Source organism: Oncorhynchus mykiss, chromosome 15, assembly GCF_057628025.1.
Source record: "Oncorhynchus mykiss isolate SJ-2025 chromosome 15, ASM5762802v1, whole genome shotgun sequence".
In the NCBI taxonomy this organism is placed as follows: domain Eukaryota; kingdom Metazoa; phylum Chordata; class Actinopteri; order Salmoniformes; family Salmonidae; genus Oncorhynchus; species Oncorhynchus mykiss.
The window spans coordinates 25,370,524-25,387,658 of NC_143036.1; the positions used below are offsets into that span (position 1 = coordinate 25,370,524).

At 41.0% G+C, this 17,135-nt stretch overlaps 2 protein-coding genes across 5 annotated transcripts; one reads left to right on the forward strand and one right to left on the reverse strand.

Annotated features, from left to right (window-relative positions):
* The first annotated feature begins 172 nt into the window (after positions 1 to 172).
* chchd7 (coiled-coil-helix-coiled-coil-helix domain containing 7) lies at positions 173 to 3,281 on the forward strand. Of its 2 annotated transcripts, none has more exons than XM_021562206.3 (4): positions 173 to 494; positions 1,261 to 1,328; positions 1,452 to 1,550; positions 2,732 to 3,281. In XM_021562206.3, the coding sequence occupies exons 2-4, from the start codon at positions 1,275 to 1,277 to the stop codon at positions 2,834 to 2,836; spliced, it is 258 nt and encodes an 85-aa protein (XP_021417881.1). In that variant the 5' UTR covers positions 173 to 494; positions 1,261 to 1,274; the 3' UTR covers positions 2,837 to 3,281.
* Positions 3,282 to 5,298: 2,017 nt separating this feature from the next.
* Positions 5,299 to 16,001, reverse strand: sdr16c5b (short chain dehydrogenase/reductase family 16C, member 5b). 3 transcript variants are annotated; one of them, XM_021562808.3, is made up of 7 exons: positions 15,601 to 16,001; positions 14,568 to 14,908; positions 11,199 to 11,330; positions 10,312 to 10,411; positions 10,037 to 10,181; positions 8,838 to 8,963; positions 5,299 to 6,262 (listed from the first exon to the last, which is right to left on the reverse strand). In XM_021562808.3, the coding sequence occupies exons 2-7, from the start codon at positions 14,886 to 14,888 to the stop codon at positions 6,169 to 6,171; spliced, it is 918 nt and encodes a 305-aa protein (XP_021418483.1). In that variant the 5' UTR covers positions 14,889 to 14,908; positions 15,601 to 16,001; the 3' UTR covers positions 5,299 to 6,168. The 3 variants fall into 3 exon arrangements, with proteins under 3 accessions (XP_021418483.1, XP_021418482.1, XP_090055807.1); XM_021562807.3 differs by having other exon boundaries at positions 15,280 to 15,688; XM_090199681.1 differs by lacking the exon at positions 14,568 to 14,908 and having other exon boundaries at positions 15,601 to 15,951.
* Between the last annotated feature and the right edge of the window lie 1,134 nt (positions 16,002 to 17,135).

Sequence of the window (17,135 nt, forward strand, 5' to 3'; positions counted from 1 at the left end):
TAATAAAGTTCAATTTTCGGACTCGCTAGTGATACTGTCAATCGCATTGACTTCATTTTGGTTATATTTATAACAATAGGCGGACTAAGAATGTCATTAGAACCGTCCTATTGGCGTATCGACCTGTCAGTTTACTGAAAAGTACCCTGTCGTCGTTTCTGTATTTTGTCCTGTTGGTCAGTTTTGCTGTCAGTTTGCTGCAGACGTCATGAACATCGTAGTGCGATGTTATTAAATGACGTTCGAACTGACATGAGGGAATAGATGCACAAGTATTCAACCAATATTTCCACATAACATCAAGAAAAGTAAGTGCGGAACGCGGTGGGCAGTCATGTAGATTTGACCAAAGTCGAAGCGCAGTGATTTGCGAAAGGTTCGCTGACGCGTGAAAATATCATTATCAAACAATTCGACTTCCTGGCTGGCTAGCTAGCTATGCTAGCTGCGGCACTATCATACATCTTTGGGGAGAGTCATGCACAACGTTTGAGGTAACCTTTTGCCTTTGCAGTATCGCTTTTGTGACATCGGTTAGCAGAAAGCGTCGTTAGCCCTCTTGCGTGCTTAATTTTTTTATTAGTTAGCTGCTATAGTTGCAGTAGCTAGCTCACTCATTCGAAGGTCAATGACAAAGATGATCTATTATATTGACAAGATAGTCGAGTGACGGCACTAACAATGGAAATATGTCCACGAAGATGGAAGGTAGGCGAGATCAGGTGGGACCATTCCAGCCAATTAGAGGGCAGATATGCTTGTGAACAGGCACAACTCCAATTTAAAGTATTTTTTTTTGCCAAAATGCCACGTGCGTCCACTGTCAGTGCATTCGTAACAACAACCATTACATAACTTATATCACATCAAATAAGCCTCAAGTAGGAAATTAGCGATTCATTTTTTTTGTTAAACAAATTCGTCACCGACTCCCATACAAAAAAAAAAATACTTCGTGATCTCGTGGACAGATTTTGAGCGCCGTAAACGCTCTCGCTTCGCCTTCTCTGACTTTCATCCATGAGCTGTAGCAATAACGTTATAAGGTGCAGCTATGAGCTTGCTGTTCCTGAAATTATGGTAACTTTTTTTGTACCTGATATGTATCTAGTCATTGTTGCCGCACACGAGAATACATAGGTCAATGGGTCCATCCCTGACCTTGTATGTTTTATTGTAGCCAACCGTGATCATATAAATTGTTTAATTGCACGAGACAATGTATCGACTTCAATGTATTGCACATTTGTTTTTTTTCAGCGACGCAGCAAGAAATGGACAAAAACGTGCGCAAGCTTCGAAGTAAAGATATAAACCCATGCATTGAAGTATGTATTAGTATGCAGGCTACATGTTTGAATGAGATTATGCCTACTACATTTGACATCTATACTGGTTTGAATGTTAATGTAATTTCTGTCATTGAACCACATGACTTTACTCTTTTCCAGGAAAGTGATGGCTCTCAGAAATGTTTGGATGCCAATAACTATGATAAGAGCATGTGTTCTGCATATTTTCTGAGATACAAAAACTGCAGAAAATACTGGGTGAGTATGCATTGGCGCAATCCATGAGTGCCAATCTAATGTAGCCTAATGCAGTGAGAGATCTCAAATAGATATTAAGTGTTGCATGTAGGTCAACATGAGGCAAAGATGAAGAATTCAAATTTACAGGTTGTCCGAAGGGAATGTTTAATATTAAAACATACTCAAATCACCTCAAACTAAAATTGGAAGGACCAGCAGAATGACTCACTGCATTCAAAGCTCGCTCCCTGTTGAGTTTTTCTGTGTCAGTCTTTAAACTATGGAATCAGCTTAATTGATTAGCACCTGCTGAAGAGGCCACTTCATTTTTTTCTTAAATTTTACCCCCAATTTTGATCTTGTCTCATCGTTGCAACTCCCCAAAGGCCTCGGGAGGCAACGGTTGAGTCATGCGTCCTCCGAGACGTGACCTGCCAAACCGCAGTTCTTAACACCCGCCCGCTTAACCCGGAAGCCAGCCGCACTAATGTGTCGAAGGAAACACTGTTCAGCTGACTAGAGGTCAGCCTGCAGGCGCCTGGCCCGCCACAAGGAGTCGCTAGAGCGTAATGAGCCAAGTAAAGACCCTCCGGCCAAACCGTCACCTAACCCGGAAGACGCTGGGCCAATTGTGCACTACACTATGGGACTCCTGATCAGTCGGTTGTGATACAGCCCGGGATCAAACCCTGATCTGTGGTGACTCCTCTAGCACTGTGATGCAATGCCTCCCGAGTGGCGCAGCGGTCTAAGGCAAGAGCCCACCCCTTAACGAGCCTCTGTCTACTTCAACTGGGTTGAGATGGGGATTTGCAGTGGCTGTGTTCCAGGACACCCACATTGCAGTCTTGGGAATGTAGCCATTTGCACAGAGCTGCCCTACAATGTTCTGGTTTTGTTCATCTATCCATCTGCATTATAATATGTACTTCATTGTCTATTAACTTTCAGAGATTGGAAATACTCTTATGTTCACACCCCCCCAGGAGACACACAACCACCCTGAGGGTGCAGCGCCCTTGAAGCAATTGTAAGGGGTTAGGTGACTCGTTCAAGGGCAAAACATCAGGCACCCATTTTTTTATTTTTTTTCATCAGTTGGGATTTGTGCCGCCCCTAACAGTCCCAAATCAGTGCGTATCACAGGGCCTATGGACTTAAATCGATGTGATTCCAATGTTTTCTGTTCCTTTTTTCAGCACAACCTCATGGTGAATAGGAGACGAGACGGCGTGAAGCCTGACATGCCCACTGCTGAGGAGCGCCAGGAGATACTAGCTGCCATTGGAGGCAAGCCCTATTGAGGCAGTGGCAAGACCAGTAGAAGGAAACACTGGAGTGGGGTGTAGACCATACTTTCCAGTAAAGCTCTGGGACAGACACCTTCTTTATGAAGGTCTGAGAGCTCCTCCACACACCTCGCCATTATGATGCTGACCGTGCCCCAAGAGGTGCCTCTGCCGCACTGTGTGCTGCTTGCCACTAAAGGTTGATGGTGGCGTTGAAACCTGTCAAATACCGATATCAATGATCAAATCACTACAGTATGCCTAATGCTGAAATCTGGCAATGAATGTGCATAGCTGGTTAGTATGAGTGGAGCTATATGGAAAAGCACTTCAAGTTGCCTTGATGAATCAAGTGTTTTAATAATCTTTAAAGAAAGAACTGGAAAGACTATGGACTTACTCACCTTTATTTGCAAGCCTTGCCAGCATCTCTGAAAATAAACTGAATCTGTTTGTAAAATTATTTATTTAGTGTACTTTTTTCACAATCTGTAAAAGCATTTTTTGGAACAATGTTGTCGATTTTTACAACAGTCCACAAGACAAGTGTCTGCAAAGACATTAAAGCAACCATATTCATCTCTGGAGTACAAGCAGACAAAACAAAGTCTTTATTTGCAGTCACTAAGTCATGATCAAAATTGATACTAGCCTACAACCATTGATTAGTCTCCTTTTATGCATATTTCATACACATAACATGTTTTTAAAATAAGCATTGTGTGCAGGATTCATTCATCGGTATCACAATCTATGTCCTTGTATTCAATGCATAGGCTGGGTTGCTCATAGTTTTGTAGACTCCATTGCTATACATAAGGTGAATACAATGGAGGAACACCACTGATATGAACGTATAGCCTCAATCCACACCAAAGCTCTATAATGGAAGGTGACAATGTTGGAGATGATTTACTTAGAAGTAACCCAACTTCACTCTGCATGTCAGCAATATTGTACAAAATCATACAAGTGAGTCCCCATTACTTAGAAATTTCCCGATATTGTACATGGTATGACATTGATGGGATTTAATTAGAATTCCGTGCAGTAGTATTTACTCATTGCCGGAAACAGTTAACGTAATTGTACACATTTCTCTTCGGGTGAATTTTTTTTTGTTGTTAATATTCTGAAATAGAGACTACAATTCATTTTGTATTCGCTGATGACATTTGTATTTAAAGTTTTGCAAAAGGTGGTCGATGATATGCAAGTCAGGTACAAAGACAATAAAATTATCATAACGTTAGTACATGCATTTGATCGCTGCTGACCTGCTAATGATACGTTTCAACACGGATCCAAAAATTGCTTGTACACGATTGAGAAAAAACATAACATTGGCACCAAACCTGATCGCAGATCTGTATTGTTTTTTATTTATTGAACTAGGCAAGTCAGTTAAGAACAAATTCTTATTTACAATAACGGCCTACCCAGCTAAACCCTAACACGTACGATGCTGGGCCAATTGTGCGCTGCCCTATGGGACTCCCAATCATAGCCGGCTATGATACAGCCTGGAATTAAAAACAGGGTCTGTAGTGATGCCTCTAGCACCGAGATGCAGTGCCTTAGACCGCTACGCCACTCGGGAGTCCCAAATGTGCTTTGGCCAACATCTGATTCGCTGTTATGCTAAACAGTCTTGCAATGTAAAGGTCGACTCTGTTGGGCAGGTTTAAATAAATGAGTACCAGGAGTAAAGTGGGTCATTTCTGATTCAATAACCCATGCTGCCGCAGTGTTTACAACATCACATACAGTACATGCAGTTAGCCAAACCCCTTGGAATCTCAGTTGGCTAGTATTTTGAATCACATACTCGTGAGGGCACATGCAGATCTGGGACCAGGTTAATTGGTGAAAATACTTAACTTTGTACTGATTGTTTCAAGTGCATGCATTATGTAAGGTAATAGCCTATGACTTGATACAATAAAACACATTTGAAAAGCTTCAGTTGTATTGTATTCCGACAAATTTGTATCATGTCATGTAGTGTCGGTTGTATGCCAGTGCTATTGTTTCGCATTAGTGTTTCAGAGCCATTTACACGAGGTGGTGCTGTTGCTTTACTGACGGAGCCACCCACACATTACCCTGCTTTCTCAAATCTGGCTATAGAGGTCTACAGCAATGTTGTTTTCCCCTCGAATCGGCGAATGATAAGTAGGGTTGTTAAATGTTTTAATGGTGACTGACCACTGTCAGACTGTGAGGATCCACCAGATCTGCAGATTCCTAGAGTGTGTTTTTCCATGCAAATGTTGAGATGATGCCTATAATCAACAATCCCCTGCACACAGCAGATGTGCACTACAACATTGTGGCTCTCAGAATACCGATTAAGAGTTGCACTCATTATCAAACAAGCAATCAAGCAAAGAATGTCTCTTACTCTGTGCCAATCTATTACTTTGAACAGATGTCCTACTTTTAGTCAATGGCATAAAGAAGATAAACCATGTATGTTAATTTGAGATCATGTATTTTATTATGCGATCAGACAGTTGTAAAGCTTTCCAAACATTTAACTTTCCAGCAAGCAAAGATTAATATGAGGCATACATGGTCAATCATTAAGACATGATATACGATTGGGATTATCTGAAAAGATACCCATGGCTGCACCTGTAAATGAATAATGATGATATGTCCATCATTTCATACTATCACATAACGAGTTGAAACATCAGCAACCTTTAAAGTATACTTTGGCATATTATTCAATTATTAAAGTTTCTTAGCAGCTTTATAACCATGGCAATATATAGCCCAACTACATTTTTGATGCAGATACTTTTGAACAAGCTACATAAGAAGACTATAATATAATGAAGGCTAACAATGCATATACTTCAATTAAAATACATAAAAGCAAGATATCATTCAACAACCACTTTAAAGCAGTAGCTTTTGTAAATGAATACATTTCAAGTGACTCTCAGGAGAGAAATCTCATTGGACGTAAAATAACAGACATTTACCTCATACTGTATTCCCACACAGTAGTAAAACAAGAGGTAACAACATTTATGGTAGAATTAGTAACCATAGTTTCATATGAGTGCATCATCTCTGCATACTGTCAATGGCTCTTTAAAACATCCTTCATAGACGATAATTATTTGTGCACTAACAATTCAATTCTACAGTGAATTTCATATATGTACATGTATAGGCAGTTAGGCACTGGTATGTAGGACATGCATATTACTTCCATTATAAAAGTCAGAAAAGCTTATTAAAATGTAGTCTAGATTCACAAAGGGTTGTAAACTGCAGCACTTCATGCGGGAAATGGATTGAGATCCTCCCCTCCTGAGCACTTATTGAATGCTTCAGTCCTTTTTCCCATGGCCTTTGAATGCATCCATGAAATTGAATGCCCCCATGTAGTCTCCCAAGAGGAGCCCCATCTTAGTGGGCAAAATGCTGTGAGAAGAGAACACACGTGATAAAAAGAGACGGGGGTTATTTATTCTACTTAACAGCAGCTGTAAATTATTGACCTATTTTTTCTTCTTCTCCAAACGCACAAAACCCAATAAATACTGAACAAAATAATTGAATAGTCATGTACATATACTGTACGTCATGTATATGTGCAGTAAAGCCATTCTGTGAAGAACGGCTGCACTTCAAACATCAATAATCAAACGTAAAATGTCTTTATGACTGACATAAATGCTAGTGACTCCATATGATCATGCACCACATTAACTTTTACAATCATTTTTCGTAAAAAAAATTACAATAGGAACCATCAAAGGCTTTGTGGTAGTGTGCAGATTTCCATACAGATTTCCATACGGAAGTAGAGCTTGATTACAATTGATACAGGAGGAATAGGAGGTGAGTCATCTCTCTCTCTCTCTCTCTCTCTCTCTCTCTCTCTCTCTCTCTCTCTCTCTCTCTCTCTCTCTCTCTCTCCTATATCTCTCTCCTTCTCTTTCCTATCTTGCTCTCTCTCTTTCTCTCCTATCTCTCTCTTTCTCTCCTATCTCCCTCTCTCTCCCTCTCTCTCTCTCTGAGGTGCTCTCATTCATGGAGGGCTTCCCAGCTAAAGCCCAACTGACTAAATGTCCACCTTAGAATCCAGGTTCTTTTGTGAGTTAATCATCTTTCCAATTTATGCATTTTTGGCACTTCAATCAAATTCAAGGAATACATTTTCATTAAATTAGTTGCAGTAGGTAATTAGCAATAGGATTTCTTTAAAAATGCACCATTAAGAGTGGGAGTTTTACGCCTGTGTGAAGGTACTGAAGGGCCCAGATGCAGTTTAGAATTAATGTCAGTGAATCCTTAGATAAAACAGTGTGCTCAGATTAGCAAGTGTGTGTGGGGGTGTGTGTTGAAATATTATTCCCCTCTTGCAATGGGGTCATAGTCCCACTAAAAAGTTCAACTCTAAAAAGTTCAATTCTGTCCCAATCTAACAGCAGAGAAGCAGTCTGCGGTAGAGAAAATGTCTGTCTACATTCTCAGTTCCTGTTCTAGGCTGTGTTGTAATCACTCACGTGTTATGACCTTTCCCTACCGCCTCTGAAACCAATGACTATGTTTATAGCGTTTGATATGAATGATTAGCATGAACTACTATCCAAAGCATTCGTAGCACATCCTTAAACACTGAATAAACATGACATAATGGCTAGAGCTACATAGACAGTTATTTTGACATGTAATCGTGTGGTGTGTCATCTTGTTTCTGCGAGCGTGTTCCTGTTGATTGTGTGAAATAAGTACACATGGGTGGGTGTATGCGAGTCCGTGTACATGTCGGAAAGTTGTATGTGCGTGCGGTCGAGTGTACTGTAAGCGTGTGTGCACTTATTTGTGTGTTTGCGTGTGCGTTTTGTGCCCGCTACCCGCCTTCGACTCAGTCTCTCACGCAACCTCCTCTCTCCACTCTTTGTTTACACACGCACCTTTCCACCTAGGCAGCTGTCAGGTCAAGTATCCTCTGTGGCAGGCCTGCATTAATCACTCAGATCTCTAGAGCAATCTCTAGTGTTTAGACAAGCACCACCACAAACAACGTGTTCCAGCTCTCAATCTCTCTCACTCCACTCTCAATCTCTCTCACTCCACTCTCAATCTCAGTCCCTGTGATAGAAGTATTTGCACTTTTGCTTATAGCCCCCACACCATTTGACACAATGAAGGCTTGCTCATCTGCATTCGTATCGGATCAATCTGCTTGGTGTCTGTCCAGTTGAGGGACAAACAACAATGTTTATGCACGCAATGGCTTTATTGACCCAACTCCTGCTTCTGCGCACACATAGGTCCCTAAACCATTCTGCTGTTTTATTTAACCACCATGTTTCTATTTTGATGTAAAAATACTGCAATGTGGATTTGGTTGAATTGAGCCCGGTGAGTAAAGTAACCTCTACACTTTCAATGCATTTTTTGCCGCAAAAGTTGGGTATCCGCTTGCCAAAATAAAAAAGGTGCGTGAACTGCGTTAACGTGAGTTTACCCTTCACTACACCACTGTTCTCAGTCCACAGTGTCAACAGTTTTATCTGTTGCGTCCTCTCCATACATTTTTGTTGTGTCAACAATCTAGGTCATTGCTGAGTACAAAGGTTTGAAAGTCAGTGTTGGGTGGATCATAATAATGCCTTAATAAATACAAATAAATACACTTTTAAGACACATTTCCGTTGAATGCATTCAGTTGTACATCCCCCTTTCCCTTCCCTTTTCTTTATGAGTCCTCAATTAGTATATTTCAAGTAGAATGGAATGTATTTGTTTTACCCCAGTAGTCGAACAAAAATGCAGAATGCTTTTGGGTACTAGTAGCAGGTAGACCCCCTCCACAGGTAGATGCTGAATTTTTTTGACACGTGACTGCTGTGGTTGTGTAAACAACGATATAGAAAACCTGTTTGATTACATCTAAACCTAAGAGACAACTGGGACTGGGGAGGTAGCGGCTAGGGCCCGGGGGTCCATTTAGTAAATCCTGCATAGTGTTTGGTACAGTTCTTACTTCTTGAGGGCGAGGATGAGGTAGAGGATCCGAGGCATATACAGGTACACTTGGTCAGTTTGGATAGCACGGACGATCATTTTGGCCACATAGTCAGGTTCCAGGATGGGCATGAGAACGGGCCATCTGTAGGAAGCACCCAAAACCAAACAAATCATTTCTCTCACTGATCAGCAGTTCAAAGTAATGGGCTGGCACTCTCTAGTGTGAATCTACATCTAAAAACACACTGCATGCACTGACGCCTTCAAAACTGATTGTCTAAGCCCCTTTTACATTTCACTTCAAATCCTTCAAAATGTTATGCCACGATGAACGTTGTACTTTGTAATCAGTTTCTGCCTTCAGTCTGTTCCTTAAAAGACATAAAACCCGTCAACTTTGGAGAACAAATAAAAACCATTGTAGCATCTTGATAAAAACAGGACTTTTGTGTGGGGACTTTCAACATCACAATCTCATTCAAATCTCATCGTGATTGGTTCCTGATTTATGTTCAGAAATTTGACAGTGTGTGTGTGTGTGTGTGTGTGTGTGTGTGTCTGAGTAACAGGATGTGGTAGGCATTGCTCTGCTCTGTGGCCAGTAAAAAGCTGAACCAAACAGCATGAATAATAAAGTGAGAAAATGGAAGGGCCCAAAGAGCAAGACTGAGGGACGCTGGCATTTTTGTAACTCATTCTGACATCACACACACACACACACACACACACACACACACACACACACACACACACACACACACACGAACACACGCATACATGCGCGCGCGCCACTCAAACGACCTTGATCACTAGCGACATCTAAGGACATGGCCCTAGGCAGTCCAGGTAGAGCTGGCTCCATGGCATCTATGGTGGTGTCACATAACTAGTAGGGCGAGGTTGCCCCGGCCTAGACAATAATTGAAGGTCATCTACACACCATGGTATACTGCCATTAATTGTATTTCCACTCCCTGGTCTAAATCATATACATTTACTGCTCAAGACAGTTACAAAGTAGAATTTCACCTCCTAGCAAAGTGAAGCTGAGCAAGCATTTTATTGCTTAGCTACACACTGCTACTACACATAGCGCAGTGCAACATTGTACATATTTCCATATTATGTCTACAGTCGCAGCACTTCCTCTAACAGAGCTTATGGTAGCAAAATGTGTTCTGGGTATGTGTGTGTGTGTCAGAACGGTGGACCCACTTGGTGACAGCGCCGTCAAACATCCCCGTGTTAATGAAGAAGGGACACACGATAGTGGTCTTCACTCCGTTTTTCTTTGTCGCTAGCAGCTCCAGTGCCACAGACTCAGCAAAGCCCACAGCCGCAAACTTACTGGCACAGTAATCTGAGCACAGACAGAGATTAGAGGAATGGGAATGCATTACTCTGAGTGTTCACACTCACACTAAGTGATGTTGGGTAAAATATTTATATCCCACTTTAGAGGGGTAGTGAGTGAGATGAGTATATCTAACCTGCCAGGCCATTGACTCCAATCAGTCCAGCAGAGCTTGCGATGCTCACCAGGTGACCATGGTTACTGGCTATCATTGCAGGGAGAAACGCCTTGTAAGTCTGGGGGAAAACAGATGATCATGGTTGAGAATTCTGACTGGCTGCATCACCGCTTGGTACGGCAACTGCAAGGCACCCATTCCGCAAGGTGCTACAGAGGGTGGTGAGTACGGCACAGTACATCGCTGGACTACCTGCATTGGCCCTTTTTTAACTAACTCTCTTGCACTGACTCTATGCACACACACTGGTCTATAACCACACACACACTCACACACACTTACACTGACACCCCAACACACACATAAAATGCGCACACACGCATACTGACGCCACACACACACACACACACACACACACACACACACACACACACACACACACACACACACACACACACACACACACACACACACACACACACACACACACACACACACACACACACACACCACATACACCACATACGCTGCTACTGCTCCACATACGCTGTTGCTACAGCTCAGTCTATTATCTATGTCACTTTACCCCTACCAATATGTACATAGCTACCTCAATAGCCTCGTATCCCTGCATATCGACTCGGTACTGGTACTCGCTGTATATAGCCATGTTATTGTTTTTCATTATTCACTGTGTATCTATTCCTCGTGTCACTATTTCTATTTTCTATTTCTTATATCTTATCTTTAACTCTGCATGGTTGGAAAAGGACCCTTAAACATCTCACTGTTAGTCTACACCTGTTGTATACGAGGCATTTGACAAATAAAATTAGATTTGATTTGATTTTGATTTGACTTGTCGCAGAAAAAAACAAAATGTTCATGATAAAATTCCAACTCACCCAGAAGTGAGCATTGGAGTTGACCTCCATAGACTTCTCAATCAGGCTGTCGGGAGCATTCATGAACTTCGTCCCTGTGACAATGCCTGCATTGTTTATCAAGATTGTCACGTCTCCCACTTCCCTTTTCACCTGGCAATAAACACATAATATAGCATGCTGTATAGACGTAACAGGATAAGAACATAAATGGAACTGGGCCTAAATCTACCACACAGAGATCACACATATTACCATTAATCTCTGAGAAATAAAAGGTGCTAAGTAGAACCACACAGTGTTCTTTGGTTTGTCCCCATAGGGGAACCCTTTTTGGTGCTGGGTAGAACCCTTTGCAGAGGGTTCTTTTTTTAATATAGATTTTTTAATGTAAGCTTTATTTAACTAGGCAAGTGCGTTAAGAACAAATTCTTATTTTACAATGACAACCTACTCCGGCCAAATCTTCCCCTAACCCAGACAACGCTGGGCCAATTGTGCACCACCCTATGGGACTCCCAATCACAGCCGGTTGTGATACAGCCCATGATCGAACCAGGGTCTGTGGTGATGCCTCTAGCACCGTGCCACTCAGGAGCCCTATCTATGTAGGGTACTTCAAAGAACCCCCTGCATATGGTTCTACCTAGAGCCATTTTATAATCTAAAGGTTCTTCCTAGAACCGTCTGTGAAGGGTTCTGCCGAGAAACATTTTATCTTTGGAGGGTTCTTCCTAGAATTATCTATGAATGGTTCCACCAGCCTTATTATACTTTAAAATGTAATTATTTATGACAATACATTACATATATCATAAGGCCTTTATTTGAGGGACTAATTATACCCTAATATAGTGGTGTTAGGAATCTCCTGGTTTACTAGAAACATCAGCCAGCAAATCACATTATGCTGGTTTGCAAAATGATCTGTAATTCCTATTGCAATCCAGCCAGAGTTAGGATAACCAATTGTGGAATTGTTAATCACCTGCAACCTGCATTCAGAATGACTACCAAGGTAGGGAAGATTGAATATTGAGACTACCTCAATTATCCAAACTGGAACAACCATCTCAGTAATGAAATACATCCAATTACTAACAGATTGGATTATAGAAAACGGTATGTTATTTATCTTTGTGTAGCATACCATTTATCAACCAAGTAATGTACATGCAAAAACACAGATATGACAGTAAAACAAACAATTCTGAAAATATCCCTGCAATAGAGCATGCTGGGAAAAATTATATATGGTTGTATGTATAGTTGAAGTCGGAAGTTTACATACACTTAGGCTGGAGTCATTAAAACTTGTTTTTCAACCACTCCACAAATGTCTTGTTAACAAACTATAGTTTTGGCAAGTCGGTTAGGACATCTACTTTGTGCATGACACAAGTCATTTTTACAACAATTGTTAACAGACAGATTATTTCACTTATATTTCACAGTATCACAATTCCAGTGGGTCAGAAGTTTACATACAGTAAGTTGACTGTGCCTTTAAACAGCTTGGAAAATTCCAGAAAATATTATGTATTGGCTTTATAAGCTTCTGATAGGCTAATTGACATCATTTGAGTCAATTGTAGGTGTACTTGTGGATGTATTTCAAGGCCTACCTTCAAACTCAGTGCCTCTTTGCTTGACATCATGGGAAAATCAAAAGAAATCAGCCAAGACCTCAGAAAGAAAATTGTAAACCTCCACAAGTCTGGTTCATCCTTGGGAGCAATTTCCAAACGCCTGAAGGTACCACGTTCATCTGTACAAACAATAGTACGCAAGCATAAACACCATGGGACCACACAGCCGTCATACCGCTCAGGAAGGAGACGCGTCCTGTCTCCTAGAGATGAACGTACTTTGGTGACGAAAAGTGCAAATCAATCCCAGAACAACAGCAAAGTACCTTGTGAAGATGCTTGTACAAAATGTATCTATATCCACAGTAAAACGAGTCCTATATCAACATAAGCTGAAATGCTGCTCAGTAAGGAAGAAGCCACTGCTCCAAAACCGCCATAAAAAAGCCACACATAGCCATAACGGCTTGCAAGCCGAAGAACACCATCCCAACTGTGAAGCACAGGGGTGGCAGCATCATGTTGTGGGGGTGCTTTGCTGCAGGAGGGACTGGTGCACTTCACAAAATAGATGGCATCATTAACAAGGAAAATGATGTGGATATATTGAAGCAACATCTCAAGACACCAGTCAGGAAGTTAAAGCTTGGTCACAAATGGGTCTTCCAAATGGACAATAACCCCAAGCATACTTCCAAAGTTGTGGCAAAATGGCTTAAGGACAACAAAGTCAAGGTCTTGGAGTGGCCATCACAAAGCCCTGACCTCAATCCCATAGAACATTTCTGGGCAGAACTGAAAAATTGCGTGCGAGCAAGAAGGCCTACAAACCTGACTCAGTTACATCAGCTCTGTCAGGAGGAATGGGCCAAAATTCACCCAACTTATTGTGGGAAGCTTGAGGAAGGCTACCCGAAATTTGATCCAAGTTAAACAATTTAAAGGCAATGCTACCAAATACTAATTGAGTGTATGTAAACTTCCGATCCACTGGAAATGTGATGAAAGAAATAAAACCTGAAATAGATAATTCTCTCTACTATTATTCTGACATGTCACATTGTTAAAATAAAGTGGTGATCCTAACTGACCAAAGACAGGGAATATTTACTTGGATGACATTTCAGGAATTGTGAAAAACTGAGTTTAAATGTATTTGGCTGAAGTGTATGTAAACTTCCAACAACTGTATAACCTTTCTTGCCCGTCAAAGAGTCATCAAAGATCCCCTTCTTCCAAAAACGGTTCTTAGGATGTTAAAGGTTCTAGGTATAACCCTATCCCTCCACAAAAAAACTCCTTTGGAACCCTTTTTTCTGAGAGTGTAGCAGAGTATGACTGTGATCTCCAGTATCTAACCAATACCTATGCACTGGATCACAGTATGTGAATATTGTGGGATCTGAGCTGTAATCATGAGGTGGACCTGAACAGAGCAGACATGGAATGTGTGGGAGTCTTTCAACATTTGTTCCCAAAGCATGAAGGCCCTTTGAGTTGCTGTACCTTATAATAGACATTGGGTTGATCAATTATTTATGTAAATATCTTCCCTCTCAAATACATTTGCATGCTTTCCGGGAAGGAGCTTTGCAGTGCGGTGTATTTGCAACAGCTCAAATTACAACTTCGAAGATCAGTGTACAGTATGTTTTGAAAAATACGGTACTGTAGCCTGTCAAAAATACTACAGACCTTCAAATTATTACCTGCTGTAGGAAAGTGGTAGAACATGGGTGATAACATCCATACCTGGCCAGGTATATAGACCATATACCTGACCAGGTGGCATAAAACCCACCTGGTCAGCCACTGAGTACACCTCTGCCTTGTTGCTGCAGTCACAGATGTATGAGTGGACTCTGGCCGCGCCCTTTTGCTTCACCAGTCGAACCGTTTCCTTGTTGCCATCCTGGCTAATGTCCCACAGCACCAGCGTTACGCCCATGGAGGCGAACTCAAGCGCCATCAGCCTGCCGATGCCGCTACCCGCCCCTGTGATGAGGATAGTTTCTCCCGCAACGCTCTTCTTCCGCGAAGGGATGAAGAGTTTTACAAGTGCCTCCAAGTTATAATATATGGACAAGGCCAGCACCTGTAGCGTCTCCAGAGCGAAGTTCATCTTAAAGATTAGTAGAGTACCTATCAAACCGCATGAATTAAAGTTGAGTTAAAAATTAAAATTATGCGTTATACATAGGCTATAATCTATTATGGTGGTATGGTTAATGGAAAAACAACTGTCTATCTTTTCCCAAAACGATATAGCATTGTCAGGTCTGTTGTTAGCCTATGGGTTTCCATAGGCCTTATTCTGAATTAATAAAGGTAAAAACCATTACAATTGATTGCTTTATTTCCCCTCTATGTTGATTGTTTTCTTTTCCTCGATCTTCAATGTCAGAATCGGCTTAGAATAAGAACACTAATAAGGATGATAGCATGTCGACAAAATACTACGTTTTCTAATTCAGTTGATATCTTCAAATATGGCTACACAGCGTTTAACTTACCCCTTTCCTTACGAGAACAAGTCTTAGAAACCTATATCGAGCATCAAAGTAAACACAAATAATAGCGCTTATCCTATTATAGGATTACTTTTCCGACCTTTGCACAATGAGGTAGTAGGGACCGACACCGTGTTAACCTCGAGACAAAGTTCAATTCTATATCGTAGGGCAGGCTATGGCTTTAACCGCACACAGGCAGGGCGCGTCTCCTATGAACCATTTGCTCAGCATTCTCTATGTGATGAGTTGATGGAAGTAGCCTATATTAGAAACGGCCCGTTTAATCAGTTGTCATTCAGTTTAATATAAAGATACGCTTACCTTAATCTATAGGCTAAATATTGGTTCCCTTTCTTCAAACACTTTGTCTGTGTTCTGCGCGCTAAACGTATCCAAATCGGCACAGCCAGTCGCGGCTACCTATTAACTTTGACCTAGTAAGAGGCATTGTGGGGAGACGACGATTTTACTACAAGCGACTCATTGGTGCGACTCATTGGTAAAAAAAAAATAACCCATGATGATGCCCTGTGCTGACGACAAACAATAATTCATGCATTAGAAAATCAGTGTATAGCTACGGTCAAAGGGAACCGCTGTCCACCGTCCACATCAAATTCGTGGTCCACTCAATCTTGTAGCCAATGTTAGTCCATGTTGCAAAATTGTATCGCCAGTCCACCTCTCTCTCTCTCTCACACACACACACACACACACTTTACCATTCAAATTACTTTGACAATAATCCTAAATCAATCAAATCTCATGAATAGTATTATGTATATAGACTTCATATGCTATCTTAGCTTCAGTTGTTTTTTCTTCATCTAAAGCTAATAATATAACTGAATTATTAATTACATCAATTAACATGAATAATTCAAGTATTTTTATATTCACTGCCCAGACAATTAAGATCTATTTGTATCCTAAAACCAAGACAATGATCATGACACAGGAAGCAATGTGATGTTTGTGCTGATGATCTCATTTATGACTGCGGTATAAGGGAAACACTATTTTCACGCCACTTCAAGTAGTAGGTTAGGAGAATTTACGCAGCAGGTTAGGAGATGAACATAGCAGGTTAGGAGACTGATGTTAAGGTTAGGAAAAGAGTTCATACAAATATTCTCCTAACCTGCTACAAAAATCACTTTGTATCGAAGTGGCGTGAAAAATGTGTGTCCTTTTAAGTATAAAGCAGGAGCCTAGACCATGTTTGGGGACAATAAAGATTGACCGGTTTGTTTTTTTTATTATTTTCCATCTATTCAATAATATTTACTAGGGTGTAGTTTGAGGTTTCTTTGTGAGAACATCTATTGATTTATTGATTGCATGTTGAGCTGGACTGGCCTCCCCGTACCTTCCTATTGTATTCCCAAGCCCTAGATATTTAGGTTACTCAACTGTGCTGGGAATATGCAAGGTCAGTGGGTGTTGGGAGTTGTGGGGGACCGCGGTAACACTTTACATTAACTAATACTGCATAGTTAAGTTTTTAAAATATGAAATAATTGTTGATGATTGTTGCGTGACTATTTATTCCCACTACTGCACAACTCTTGGAGGTCAATGGAAGTTGGATGGATGAAAAATCATGTTAAATCAAATCAAATTTTATTAGTCACATGCGCCGAATACAACAGGTGTAGTAGACCTTACAGTGAAGTGCTTACTTACGAGCCCCTAACCAACAATGCAGTTTTAAAAAATATGGATAAGAATAAGAAATAAAAGTAACAAGTAATTAAAGAGCAGCAGTAAAATAACAATAGCGAGACTTTATACAGGGGGGTACCGGTACAGAGTCAATGTGCGGGGGCACCGGTTAGTTGAGGTAATATGTACAT